Source organism: Heteronotia binoei, chromosome 18, assembly GCF_032191835.1.
Source record: "Heteronotia binoei isolate CCM8104 ecotype False Entrance Well chromosome 18, APGP_CSIRO_Hbin_v1, whole genome shotgun sequence".
NCBI classification, from domain to species: domain Eukaryota; kingdom Metazoa; phylum Chordata; class Lepidosauria; order Squamata; family Gekkonidae; genus Heteronotia; species Heteronotia binoei.
In genome coordinates this window covers 30,686,763-30,701,182 of record NC_083240.1, presented here as the reverse complement: position 1 = coordinate 30,701,182, position 14,420 = coordinate 30,686,763, and the positions used below count along the sequence as shown (strand labels likewise).

The following is a 14,420-nucleotide window of genomic DNA, read 5'->3' as shown; positions in this document are numbered from 1 at the left end:
ATAGAGTCTGACTTACGTAGAGACTCTGTTCTAATCAGGTAGACTTTGATCGCCCTGCGCACGTCCAGGGTGTGCCAGGTTCGTTCCTTGGGGTGTCTGGGATCTGGACAAAAGGATGGTAGGTTGATCTCTTGATTTTGGTGGAATCTGGATGACACCTTTGGTTGGAAGGTAGGATCCGGGTAGAGTACGACTTTGTCCTTGTGGAACACGCATAGCTCCTTCCTAGCAGATAGAGCTCCTAACTCGGAGACCCTTCTGGCCGATGTTATTGCCACCAGGAAAATCGTCTTCATGCGAAGCATCTTTAAGGGCACTTGCATGAGCGGTTCGAAGGGTGGACCTGTTAGGGCGGTCAGCACTGGGTTCAGCCTCCAGGTCGGGAACCGATGGGTCTGGGGTGGGGAGCTTAAGGAAGCCCCTCTAAGGAACCGTCGGATGTGAGGGTGAGACGATAGGGATACACCATCCACCTGCTGAAGTACTGACGACAGTGCCGCGATCTGGCGTTTGAGAGTGGCTGGCTTCAGGCCGGACTGTAGTCCATCCTGAAGGAATTGTAGCACCCTGGGAACAGTAGGGTGCAATGGATCCACACCCTTTCTCCGGCACCACCTGTGGAAGGCTTTCCAAGACATGTTGTAGATCCGCGTCGTAGATTCCTTTCTGGATGCTAAGATGGTATTCGTCACTTCGCTGGTGTACCCTAGGTCTAGCAGCGATCTCCTCTCAACCTCCACGCGGTCAATCTCAGCCATTCTGGGCGGGGGTGCCACACTGGTCCCTGCAGCAGCATGTCCGGCCCGGTTGGTAGGTGGAGGGGTTTCTCCGCTGACATCTGCTGGATTGAAGAGAACCAGGGACGCCGAGGCCACCAGGGCGCAACTAAGATGACTTCTGCCCCCAGCGACCTGATCCTTCTGAGAACTTTTGGGATGACCGGGATTGGCGGGAAGGCATACAGGAGACCTTGAGGCCACGGGGATGTTAGGGCGTCTGTGGCCTCCGCCTGACTGTGAAAGTACCTTGTGAAGAACCGGGGCAGCTGGTGATTCTGTGGAGATGCGAAGAGGTCCAGGGTTGGCGGGCCGAAGTGATCCACTATCTGTAGGAATATAGTCCTGTTGAGGGACCACTCCCCTGCCTGGATGCTCTCTCGACTGAGCCAGTCCGCCTGCACGTTGAGCGCCCCCTTGATGTGTTCTGCTCTTATTGACTTCAGGTGAAGTTCTGCCCAGCCGAACAGTTTTCCGGCCTCCCTGTAGAGGGAGCTGGACCTGGACCCCCCTTGATTGTTTAAGTAGGCCTTCGCTGCTATGTTGTCTGTTCGCACTAGGACGTGTTGGCCTGAGACTTGGTCCTGGAAGTGTAGGAGGGCTAGGCGAATTGCCCGAAGCTCTAGTAGGTTGATTGGGAGGGTCGATTCCCTGGTCGACCACTGGCCCTGTGTTGGGATCCCGTTGAGGGTTGCTCCCCAGCCGGAGAGGCTGGCGTCCGAGAACAGTTGCAGCTCCCCTTCTATGAGGAAGACTCTCCCCTGGCGTAAGTTGCTGGCCTTGGTCCACCACCTGAGGCTCTCCTTCACCGCCGTGGGCAGTGAAAGGGATATGGAGCGTCTCTCCATGATGTGTAGTTGGTGGGGGCGAAGGAACATCTGGAGTTGTCTGGTGTGGTGCCGACCCCACTGTAGTGCCTCGAGGTTTGAGATGAGGAGGCCCATGAGTCTTGCTAGAGTCAGTAGTGATGATGATGACGCCTGGATCACCTGTTGTGCCAACATCATTGTCTTTAAGATCTTGTCCTCTGGGAGAAAGATGGTTTTGAGGTTTGTGTCCACTATCATGCCCAGGTGCTCTAGTCTCTGAGTCGGTCGAAGGTGACTCTTGGCTGTATTGATCAGGAAGCCGTGTCTTTGGAGGCAGCTGACTGTGCTCCGTAAGTCCTGTTCTGCTTTCTCCCTTGACGATGACCTCAGCAACAGGTCGTCGAGGTACAGATGCACGTGTATGCCCCTCTGTCTGAGGTGTGCAATCAGGTTCGCCAACACCTTGGTGAACACCCGTGGAGCCGTTGCAAGCCCGAAGGGTAGAGCTCTGAACTGGTAGTGAGAGCCATTTACGCAGAAACGCAGGAACTTGCGGTGTGAGGGTAGAATCGGGATATGCAGGTAGGCCTCTGTCAGATCCAGTGATGACATGTAATCCCTGTGGTTCAGGGCCTCTGTTATAGACTTGATGGACTCCATTCTGAAGTGTCGTAGTTTGATGTTCCTGTTCAGGAATTTTAGGTCCAAAATCGCCCTCCAGTCCCCGTTCCTCTTGGGAACTGTGAAGAAGATGGAATAGACACCTTGATATTTCTGCTTCGGAGGGACTTGTTCTATTGCCGCTATATCCAAAAGGTGGTGTATTGCCTTGAGGGTGATGTCCCTCCGCTCTGGGTTCGAGCGGAGGGGGGAGATAATGAAGCGATCTGGGGGTGTACGCCTGAACTCTATCGGGTAGCCCCGGGAGACAATCTCTAGAGACCAGGAGTCCGCCTGCGAATTGACCCAAGCTTGATGAAAGTGAAGCAGGCGGCCCCCTACTGGGATGTGATCCCAGTCATGCCTTGTTAGGATTGGGGGCCTTCTGGAACTTGCCCGGCCTATCGGGCTGGTTCCTCTGAAATCGGGAGTTGGAGAAGTTCTTATGGGAACTCTGCTTGGCCTGGTTCCAGGACTGTTTCTTGTACTCTTGCTTGGGCTTGGAGAAGTTGGGGGAGGTCCGAAAGGAATTAGAACTAAAGCCTCGCCTGTCGGCACGTCTCAGAAACTTGGGCATGGCCTTCTTCTTATCTCGCGTCTCCACGAGGATCTTCTCCAGTGTGTCGCCGAATAACTTCTCACCCTGAAAGGGGTAGCCTGAGACGATCGACTTGGAGTGGGCGTCAGCTGGCCAGGCTCTAAGCCAAAGACCCCTTCTAGCTACCGTGTTGGCTGCCATCGCCCTGGCAGAGAAGGTAAGAGCATCCAGGGAGGAGTCTGCTGTGAACTCAACCGCCCGCATGAGTCTGCTGGTGCCCTCCAAGGTCCTTCTGTCCGCATCTGGAAGGATCTGTGACAGACGTCTGATCCACACTATCGCCGCCCTAGAGACTATAGAGTTGGCAGTAGCGGCCTTGATGGCTAGGGCCGTGGCCTCGTGGCTCCTTTTCAGGGCCAGATCAATTTTTCTGTCCCAGTTGTCCCTAATCGACCCTTGACCATCTTCTGCTAGTAGACCATGGGATTGTAGGGCTGCCACCGGTGCGTCTACTAGGGGGACTTGCAGCATGTCGTTAGCGGGTGCAGTCAGCTCATATAACTTTTTAATAGAGTTGGGGACCTGTCTGCTGGTGCTTGGTTTTGCCCATTCAGCTCTTATCTGGCGTTCAAAGAACTCTGGGAGGGGGAAGGCCTTGTCGGAGGTCCGGTATCTAGGGAAGAACTCTGAGTTCCCCTTGGGTTTGCTCTTGGAGCTAGCCAGAGGGTTGGAATCCTCCTGGTCCTCTGGAGATGTTTGGAGGTCCAGTGAAGCCAGCACCTTGGGCAAGAAGGATTGGAACTCTTCTGCCCTGAAGAAGCGCGAGGAGGGTTCTGGTACAGACGTACTCTCTATCTCCTCATCCGAAAGGAATTCGCCCTCCTCCCTTTCTCCCTCTTCTGACTCCTCTGACTGATCCCCATACTGGGATCTCTCGCCCTCCAGGAAGTCACTGACTAGGGAGCCTCTTGAGGTCCTAGAGCGGGGGCCCTGTTCCCTAGGTCTCTTGGGCGAGGGTGACCTGGAGTGAGGAGATGGGCTAGAGGGCCTTGGTCTCCTGAGAGTGGCTGCTTCAACTGCAGCCCCTACCGTCTGTCTAATAGACTCTAAAAATTCAGAAAATAAAGAGGGTCCCATCATGGGTACATTACCCAAGCCCGTCTGGGGCTGAAGGGTCTGCGCTGCCTCCTGCTGCGGCTGGATCTCGAGGAAGTTGAAATCTCCCGCCTGGAGGTTGGCATGCGAGGGTCCCCGACCCTGGAGGCTGCCGTGCTGCTGGTCTCCGTCTTTTCGCGCCCGTTTGCGCTTATCAAACTGGCCCACGTTGCCAGGCCGGCGCTCTGAGGAGGAGGCCTCCTCCGCTGCCGAAGATGACCAGCGCCGCTTCCGTTCGGAGCGCCCTTCCTCCGCTCTCCTGGCTGTTCTGCCCCTACAGGGCACGTTGCCGGCAGCCGAGGCAAGCCCCGAGGTCATGCCGGCTCCGGTAAGCGGCCTCTCGGCCCCACGTGATGCGCAGGCAGCCGAGTCCTCATTCGGGCAGGCGTCCTTCGCCCTGCGCGCCATCTCGTCGTTCTTCGCGCCGCAGCTTGAGTTTAAAGCCCGAGCCACTGGCGCGCCGCTCCTCTTCGGGGGGGGGGGGGGAAGGAAAGAGGAAGCGAGGATCCACGTGGAGCGGAGAAACGAGCTTGGAGCAGCAGAAGGGGCTGAAAGAAGGCTTTTAGAGGGAAGTTGAGAACAAGAAGCAAGAGGAAGAAGAGGAAGGAAAAGTTTTTTTTATATATATATATATATAGAGAGAGAGAAGCACTTAAAGGGATAGACCTATCCTAAGAACATGCTCTCCCTGTCGAGGCAGGAAAGGAACTGAAGATGGGTGGTTCCCCACAGCCACAGGAAGAGGAAGTTTTGATTCCTGCCTCCCTGATTGGACGGTGGGAAAGCACCCAAGATGTCCTCCGCCTCCTAGGGAGAACTGCTATTTCTAGGCCTAGAAATAGCCTCCAGCCTAGAAATAGCAGCTCTCCAGCAGCCCCGGCCCCACTCAATGCACAGCAGCCAAGAAGGTCAGAGCGCCTGCTCCGGCTGCAACGCCACTGAGGATGTTCTCCACAGCTGAGAACGAAATGTCTGGAAGGAAAACTTTCTCCAGTAGAACACGGCACTTCAGCCCGAAAGATTCTACAAACCCTAATGACACTCATCACCGTTACTCCATATCTAATGTTCTGATGTTCTTTGTGTGATACAGAGTGACATTGATAAATGTGTTTGGATTGATTTTCTGTGGATCAGTTTTTGGCTTTGAACTGTGACTGCCCTTTGTTTGCTTTGTTTGTTTACAGTTGTTTGGTTTTTGTACAGATTTTTTTCCTTATAAATATTCATTCAGTACACAATGAGTTTTTTGGTTGAGTATTTAATATCGTCTGGTAGAATTTTTGCACAGTTTCATTTCGTATGCTTTCTCATTTACTGTGCAGCTCACTTTTTTGTTGCTTGTAACCACCTGGAGGCTGGCAACCCTAATTTCTTCACAAATCAATACATGGAACGTCTACATTCTATGGCAATTCCTTCATGCTGCCATGCCACATTTAAAGTCTCCTAAACACAACCAGCCCCATCCACCATGTTGTGACTCCTTTGAAGGGCATCTTTTGTTGACAGGAGCAGGCCCAGTAGGCAAAAAACAATGAATTTTCCAAATCCGATTGGAAACTCAAGGACACATGCTGCTGCAGAGCTTTCGGCCTTCATACTTGGTCCATGAGCCTTCTAGAAGCTCCTAGTTGGTAGCCATGGGAAAGAGGGTGAAGGATCAGATGGACCATCTGGTCCGACCCAAGTAGCACACATAGGGGTTGCCAGCTCTGGGCTGGGAAATACCTGGAGATTTGGGGGGCAGAGCCTGGGGAGGGTATAGTTTGGGGAGGGGCCTCAGCATGGTACAATGCCATAGAATCCACCCTCTAAAGCAGCCATTCTCTCCAGAGAAGCTTATCTTGGTCATTTGGAGGTCAATTGTAAAAGTGGAAGATCTACAGGTGCCACTTAGAGGTTGGCAACTTGCGTCCAAGAGGCATCCGTATTTAGAGAAGAGGCTGGTAACAGGAGGAAGCGGTTTAACATTTTAAGATGATGGTTTCAGCCTCCTTTGTTAAGGAAGAATAAACGGGACTAAAATGAGAAGATGCATGAACTCTCCCATAAAACCAAAAGACAAGTAATGCACATTGGGGCCAAGAATCCCAACTACAAATACAAGTTGATGGGGTGTGAACTGGCAGAGACTGACCATGAGAGAGATCTTGGGGTCGTGGTAGATAATTCACTGAAAATGTCAAGACAGTGTGCGTTTGCAATAAAAAAAGGCCAACGCCAGGCTGGGAATTATTAGGAAGGGAATTGAAAACAAATCAGCCAGTATCATAATGCCCCTGTATAAATCGATGGTGCGGTCTCATTTGGAGTACTGTGTGCAGTTCTGGTCGCCGCACCTCTAAAAGGATATTATAGCATTGGAGAAAGTCCAGAAAAGGGCAACTAGAATGATTAAAGGGCTGGAACACTTTCCCTATGAAGAAAGGTTGAAACGCTTAGGGCTCTTTAGCTTGGAGAAATGTCGACTGCGGGGTGACATGATAGAGGTTTACAAGATAATGCATGAAATGGAGAAAGTAGAGAAAGAAGTACTTTTCTCCCTTTCTCACAATACAAGAACTCGTGGGCATTCGATGAAACTGCTGAGCAGACAGGTTAAAACGGATAAAAGGAAGTACTTCTTCACCCAAAGGGTGATTAACATGTGGAATTCACTGCCACAGGAGGCGGTGGCGGCCTCAAGCATAGCCACCTTCAAGAGGGGGTTAGAGAAAAATATGGAGCAGAGGTCCATCAGTGGCTATTAGCCACAGTGTGTGTGTGTGTGTGTGTGTATATATATATATATATATATATATATATATATTGGCCGCTGTGTGACACAGAATGTTGGACTGGATGGGCCATTGGCCGGATCTAACATGGCTTCTCTTATGTTCTTATGACAAAATTCCTGTAATTTTCCTCCTTTCAGCTTAAAATGTTGCCTTCTTTCTGGCAAACAGCCCTGGCAGATCACAGAATTCACACACTCAGAGCTTCTTGAGATTTACGTTAAGATTTCTAAAACCACATTTCCAAACACACACACAAAGGATATCTGGTCTTAGATGTTCGGTTTCCATATCAAACTTAAGAACCAGAGAAGCACAGCAGAAAGAGCGATGCACTAGGAAATGAAAGACTCCGCTTCAGATCTCAGCTCTGCTCCTTGGGTGACCTTGGGCTAATCATATTCTCAGTCTAACCTACCTAACAGGGTTGTTGTGAGCATAAAATGGAGAAAGGGAAAACAATGCTTGCCACACAGGCTTCTTGGAGAAAGGGTGGAATAAAAATGAAACGCAATTTTCCATGCAAAATTCTGAAGTAGGTTTGGAATCCAGGTTCCCCACCACCACCAGGTTACCTTCCATCGTCTGCTTCATCTTGATCTTTTCTTCCGAAATGTCATTCGTTTCAATCATCTGCAGTGAACATTGAAAAAAAAACCCAACCACATAACGTAAGACAATGACTTCAATAGCCTTTATTGGCACGATGACAAACATAAGGAACTAATCCATCTTTCAAATGGCAATTTGCAAATACATCATGCGCCTCCTAGATGCTAAATATAAAAATTTCGCAACAGTTTCAATTACCAATTGGTTCTGAGTTTGCAACAGGAAGACAATTTTATATTTTTATTAGGGTTTGTAGACTCTTTCGGGCTCAAGTGCCGTGTTCTACTGGAGAAAGTTTTCCTTCCAGACGTTTCGTTCTCAGCTGCGGAGAACATCCTCAGTGGCGTTGCAGCCGGAGCAGGCGCTCAGACCTTCTTGGCTGCTGTGCAATGCGGCCACAAGTATAGCCACCTTCAAGAGGGGGTTGAAGCAATGCACAGCAGCCAAGAAGGTCGGAGCGCCTGCTCTGGCTGCAACGCCACTGAGGATGTTCTCCGCAGCTGAGAACGAAACGTCTGGAAGGAAAACTTTCTCCAGTAGAACACGGCACTTGAGCCCGAAAGAGTCTACAAACCCTAATGATGTTACCAGCCGTGAAAACCTGAAATCTTTGATAATTTTATATTTGTCGGGCTTTGCTGTTTGCTCACTCAGGCAGGGGTCAATGAGTACGGAGCACAGGTACAGTTTAAGAAGTACAGTTTAAGAACACACGTTCTAAGTTTCTGTCTCTGGACATGCACAAGTGCAAAGACTGTTAGCATAGGGAGTTTTATGGAATCTTCCAAGAAGTATCACAGACGGTAGCACACTGAACCTAGCTAGTGAATAGGCTGTGCATTGCCAAGGGGCCATTAGGCAGGTGAGATATTCAGCCCTAAACCCATACTCTGGTTTTTCTTCAGATCGCATAGACTAGAGAATGTTTACACTGCTGCAGCCAGCGCAAACAAAAAGAGAAAATGTTCATTCAACTCCTCGTGTTTTCTCTGGGCTGCGTAGAGTCATTTCACTTATTTCAAATATTTTTGTCCTGTTTCTCAGCCCAAACTGGTTTCCAGCATGGCGCACAGGAATCAAACATCTACACAGGTGACACTTAAAATGTAACACCAACTGTTTTGGGGGGAGAGATTAGCAGCTCTGTCCAGACCAAGTAGAGGAATTCTGTTCACTTACCAATCAATGTGCATAAATCCCCAGTTCAGGTTAAAAAAGCCTGAAGGTTTTATTCAGCTTTCTATTTGCTGCTCCTTATGTAACCACTGTCTCCTAATTGTCATAAGTATTTAGCTTGCAGCCTGTCTAGAATTGGGTGGGTGATGTTTGCCAATCCCCTTCTCCTGCAGCAGCCCATAATACCCCCAAAATGCCCTCTTAGGGGATGGAGACTCCCTCAGGAACAGCCTGAGGGGGATCAGAGGGTTCCTGTGGGAAAGGGGAATTGGCAAAAATCACCCCCTTCCTTGGGCCTGTGGAAATTCTAGGTCTAAGCAGGGCTCTTTTTATAGAAAGAGCTCCTTTGCATATTAGGCCGCCCCCTGATGTAGCCAATCCTCCTGGAGCTTACAGTAAGCCCTGTACTAAGAGCCCTCTAAGCTCTTGGAACACTGGCTACATCAGGGGGCGTGGCCTAATATGCAGAGGAGCTCCTGCAAGAAAGAGTCCTGTGTCTAAGCCATCAGTTTTACTGGAAGCCACTTGGACAGCAGGCTAAGAAAACGAAACAAATAAGCTTTCTGCTGTTTTCTATGGTAAGCATGCATAAGGTTGTCAGCTTGTGCGTGTTATGTGCCATCCAGCCTCTTCCAACTTACGATGATCCTATGAATTCATGATAGGACATTTTGGAGGTCATTAACAGCCTTGCTCAGGTCTTGTGACTGAAGGCCATGGCTTCCTCAAGACAGTCAATCCATCTCACGTTGGATCTTCCTCTTTGCCTGCTGCCTTCAATTGTTGCTAGTATTAGTGTCTTTTCCAGAGAGTCTTGTCTTCTCAGGATATGACCAAAGTAAGATAACCTCAGTTTAGTCATTTTAGCTTCTAGGGATTTGATCTACAACCCACTTGTTTGTCTTTCTGGTGCTGCGAAAATGTTGACTGCATACATTGAAAATCCAAAACGATTCCCTCTTTGGATCAGTCAGTGTCGTGCAAAATTTAGGAAACTGATATTGATTGACAAATTGATGGATTCAATCTCTCAAGTGGACTCAGAATTGGATTGTCCTTCTCTCTTAGACAAGTGGTTACCTATATTAGATTTGTAATGGCAATTTAATTCTCTTAATCAGCTTCTTCCTAAATATCTGCTTCACAGTCTTATTTTATTTTTCTGATATACAACCTTCCTACTGGGAGCAAAACGTTGTGAGATTGCTCTGTTTTTTTGTGATTATTTGCCTTTAAAAAAAAAAAACTTGTTTTATAAGTCTGGTTATTGTAGGCCAAAAGTTGATGATGAGACATTTGTCTTTTACTAAAAAAAAAAAACAAGCTAAATGCTGTACAATTATTGTTTGGTGTAGTGGTTAACTGTGCCAACTGTTATTTGGGAGAACCATGGGCTGTTATCTGGGAGAACCAGGTTTGATTCCCCACTCCTCCACTTGTAGCTGCTGGAATGATGTTGGGTTAGCCATAGCTATCGCAAGAGTTGTCCTTGAAAGGGCAGCTGCTGTGAGAGCCCTCACAACCCCACCCACCTCACAGGGTGTCTGTTGCAGGGGGAGAAGATATAGGAGATTGTAAGCCGCTCTGAGTCTCTGATTCAGAGAGAAGGGCGGAGTATAAATCTGCAATATATATATATGTGTGTGTGTGTGTGTGTGTGTGTCATAAAAAGGTATTAGAGGAATCAAACTTTTAAAAAAGGTCTTTCTGGTGGTTGTAGCCTTATTCCAATGCAAATTTCTATGCAAATCTAAGAGGGTTTTTTTTTTAAAAAAGAAGTCATTACAGCTGCATGTTGAAAAACCAGGCCTTTTTTTGTAGCAGGAACCAGGGGCTACTGTAAGCTCTTGGAGGATTGGCTACATCAGGGGTGTGTGGCCTAATATGCAAAGGAGTTTCTGCTACAAAAAAAACCCTGTGAAAAACAAATTGCCAAAGAGGAACCAAGGCCGATTAGAACCCAAGTCTTACATTTGCATGTTGAGAAGGATGGAGAGTCTCTGTGGACTGCAATTTGTTCTCCAACACTAGGACTTTCTCCTGCAGTCGCTGGATCTCTTGTTTACTCTGGGCTTCTGTTTTCTGCAATGTCTCATAGTCCAGCATTTTTTTCTCAGCCAGAGAAATCTGTTCTTTCAAGAAATCGATGGCTTGCGCTTGATCCTTGTACTCCCCATGCAACTTCTCCAGTTCGTGCACTCGGAAATCTGCCTCCCGACACTTCTCCTTCAGGTCCTGAAGGTCAAGGAGATGCTGGTTGGCTTTGGTTTCCAGCTGCATCTTCCAGTTGTTGCTGCTTTCTTCAAGCTCATCCTTGGCTTCTTGCAGCTTCAGCTTCAGGCTTTCCTTTTCTTTGATGTGGACCGCGGTCTCAATGTCATGCTTGGCTTTGAGGTTCTCGAGTTCTAACTGGTGCTCCATCTTGATGCTCTCCACAATGGCCTTCAGTTCCACAATTTCCTTCTGCTGGGAATCAGGACCTGTGTTCAGGGTTGCCTTGAGATCCTCCAGGGACTTCTGGTGGTCAGATGCTAATGTGTCCAGTTTGGATTTCCAGTTGTCCATCAATCCCATATTCTCGTTGGTGGCTTGCTGAACTTTCTGCTTGAGGTCAATGATTTCCTGAGAGTACTTCTCGTTGAGCGCTTTCAGCTTCTCCACCTCCTGTTGATGTTTCTTCAATGTTTTCTCATACTTCTCCTTCAGCTGGACGCTCTCTTTCTGGTGCTCTTTGTTAGCTGAAAGCAGCTGGTCTCGCAAGCGAAGGGCTTCTGTCTGCAGGCCGAGGCTGTGGTCTGGAGAATCCGGTTGGTGGGAGTTTTTGAGGCACTGCCTCAGTTCTTCCACTTCACTCTTCCTTAAGTTCAGTTCTTCCTCTAATTGGAGGATTCTGGATTGCTCTGCTACCGTGGTCAGCTAAAATAATTTATAATAAAAACACACAACACAGAAAAAAAAAATCAGCGCTTGCTTTGCCATGCTTTGCCATTCTCCAGGGCCTCTTCACACATTATGGTGGTTTTTTTTTAGGTACCAAGATATTTTAAGCAGATGCCTATGCACATGAAGTAAGAACACAGAAATAGTTCGAAAGAGGAGTGTCAGAAAGGTACATTTGCCAAGGAACTGGAAATGATACCACCTCATGCATCCACTCCATGGCAAACCCAGGTTTGCTGTTGCATAATGTGTGAAACAACCCTTAGCAGAAGCAAGATGTCAAGACCCTTCAAGGGCTCGATCTGGCTCATCACTTGAAGGAGAGCAGGAGGATCTGCCCCTGATGAACACCTGGGGGCTCAAAAGACCCCCCTCCCCAATACTTCCATTGCCCCCAGGTCTTCGTCACTAGCAGTTATCTTCTTGCTGTCCCTTAGAGGGGAGTCATATCTTGGGTCGAGCCCTGGAAGGGTTCTAGCGGAAGACAGCTTTCAAATATATTAGTAATGCAAACATGATATCCGTTTGAAATTATATATATATATTTTGCACCAGGGTAATGTTGGTAACACTAGAAATAGATGGATCTTGAAATCTGGCTAGAAATCTGCTTTGTATACTGTGGGCCTGCTGCCCTGGCTGGACTTGCCAATTAGGAATGGAAATCTTGGCAAGTTCCCATCTCACAGCATCGCCTTCAGCAAATCCCTCCTTCCCTGCATCACAGTTTCCTTGTCTGTAAAATGGACACCTTGTTTCACAGTATTGCACAGGGGATGCTGCTCATTGGCTTCAGCATCGCCAGTCCCCTCCAGCCCCGTGGTTTACCCTGGTGTAAAAGACCCTTTTGAAAAACCCAATCCCATGGAATTGTTAGCAAAATTTTCAAAAGGAGTAAGTATGGGAGGACGCTAGATGGAAAAGCGGGTTGCTGGCCATGACTAATGATAAGCTTGAAAGCGGCTTGCTAGCTTATGAGGCGCAAATTATGGGAAGGGAAAATGAGAAGGCACCAGAGGCATTTCGAAGCAGGAAGTGTGGCCAAGACTGGCTGTTCCCAAAAGGAGAAAGGTCAAGCCTACTTCATCAAACCTACTCAAGTCTAGAAACCTGGGCGTCACGATGGAGAGAGGGGGAAACTTCAGCTTGGCCGTTGCCAAACCTGCGTATCATGGCTGCATGATGAACTCGTCCTACTAGCCTGTTCCAGCTAGGACCATGGACAGCTACACATATCTCTAGTATGGGTTCTCCCAAGCCAAGATCTTCAAGTAGGTAAAATTCTTATGAAATTCAGGAGCCTAGCAAGGAGGAAGTAGCCTGGAAGTATCTTACCCTATCACAGCAACTGCCGTGGCTCAGTGACAGAGCATTTGCTTGGTATGCAGAAGGTCCCAGGTTCAATCCTTGCCATCTCCAGTTGAAAGGACTGGGCACTAGGTGGTGCGAAAAGCCCTCTACCTGAGACGCTGAAGAGGCACTGCCCATCTGAGTAGGCAGCACTGGCCTTGGTGGCCCAATTCAATATAAAGCAGCTTCATATGTGCTCATCCCTCCCATCAAGAGGATTCAGATTACCTGACAATGGGGAGATACCAGTTTGGACTGTAAGCTCAATAAAGATAAAAGGTAGACCCCTGTGCAAGCACCAGTCGTTTCGACTCTGGAGTGACGTCGCATCATAATGATTTCATGGCAGACTTTTATGGGGTGGTTTGCCATTGCCTTCCCCAGTCATCTACACTTTACCCTCAAGCAAGCTGGGTACTCATTTTACCCACCTCGGAAGGACGGAAGGCGGCGTCAACCTTGAGCTGATCGAACTCAGGTTGTGAGCAGAGTTTGGACTGCAATACTGCAGCTTTACCACTCTGCGTCATGGGACTCTTCTGCAAGCTCAACAGGGGTGCAGATTTGTCTTCTGGTCGCTGCTCTTTACAACCTGATTTGTCCCCTTTTCAGAATTAATTAAGGATACATCAGTTTGGTTGGGCTCAAATTACACTTTTGGACAACACACAAATTATACTTTTGGCCAACTGAAGGAAAAAATAAAATTTCATCTGTGCTTTCACAAATTACGCCGTTCTATATCCAAACCAGAGCTAGGAGGAATATAACTTTTAATCAAGTCAGCATTTCCAGAATATAGCCTCATGCAGTGGAAAGCGAAGAAGGTTCACACATTGACAGGGGCTTTCTATAGCAGCCATTATGGAACCGGCAAGCTAGCAGGCAGTATGACAGTGAGCCTAAGAAGTTCACATATCTCTGCCACAGCAAATTACGTGATACCGTAAAATGTACCCTGGAGGTCACATAAATGCTTCTGCTAAGGCTCAGACAACATGACATGCGGAATTCTATGAGATTTATGTCTAGAAAAGGGGTCATGAACAGCCACGCTCTCCACATCCCTGAAGATGTCTAGCACCTCAGATGCATTATAGTGTCTTTCTTCTGTTCCTTCTCTTTAATGCTCTTTCATAATTAAAGGTAAAGGTAGTCCCCTATGCAAGCACCAGTTGTTTCTGACTCTGGGGTGACGTTGCTTTCACAATGTTTTCACGGCAGACTTTTTACGGGGTGGTTTGCCATTGCCTTCTCCAGTCATCTACACTTCCCCCCCAGCAAGCTGGGTACTCATCTTACCCACCTCAGAAGGATGAGTCAACCTGGAGCCAGCTACCTGAACCCAGTGGAAGCTGGAGCGAACTCAGGTCATGAGAAGATTAGGACTGCAGTACTGCAGCTTTACCACTCTGCACTTCCATAATTAGGACCCCTCAATTCTTAAATTGCTCGACCTTTCATGAGTTTCACAATTTGACAATATCCAGGGCCACCTGCAATCTAACACCATGTGCGACAAATGCGTGAGACGGAGCATCGGATGTAATGATGAGATTCAGCATACTGTGGTGCAGACACCAAATTCCAAGAATATCTGGGTCTAGCAGCTAGGTCTGTTGTG

At 48.3% G+C, this 14,420-nt stretch overlaps 1 protein-coding gene across 4 annotated transcripts in view; it reads right to left on the bottom strand.

The window, feature by feature from the left end:
• Window positions 1-14,420, bottom strand: part of CLIP2 (CAP-Gly domain containing linker protein 2) — a 77,301-nt gene that overhangs the window by 16,448 nt on the left and 46,433 nt on the right. For all 4 annotated transcript variants that reach the window (XM_060258894.1, XM_060258895.1, XM_060258896.1 and 1 more), the window contains 2 exons: window positions 10,478-11,422; window positions 7,294-7,351 (listed from right to left, as the gene is read on the bottom strand). In XM_060258894.1, the coding sequence (XP_060114877.1) occupies window positions 7,294-7,351; window positions 10,478-11,422 (1,003 nt within the window). The remainder of the gene's footprint in view (window positions 1-7,293; window positions 7,352-10,477; window positions 11,423-14,420) is intronic.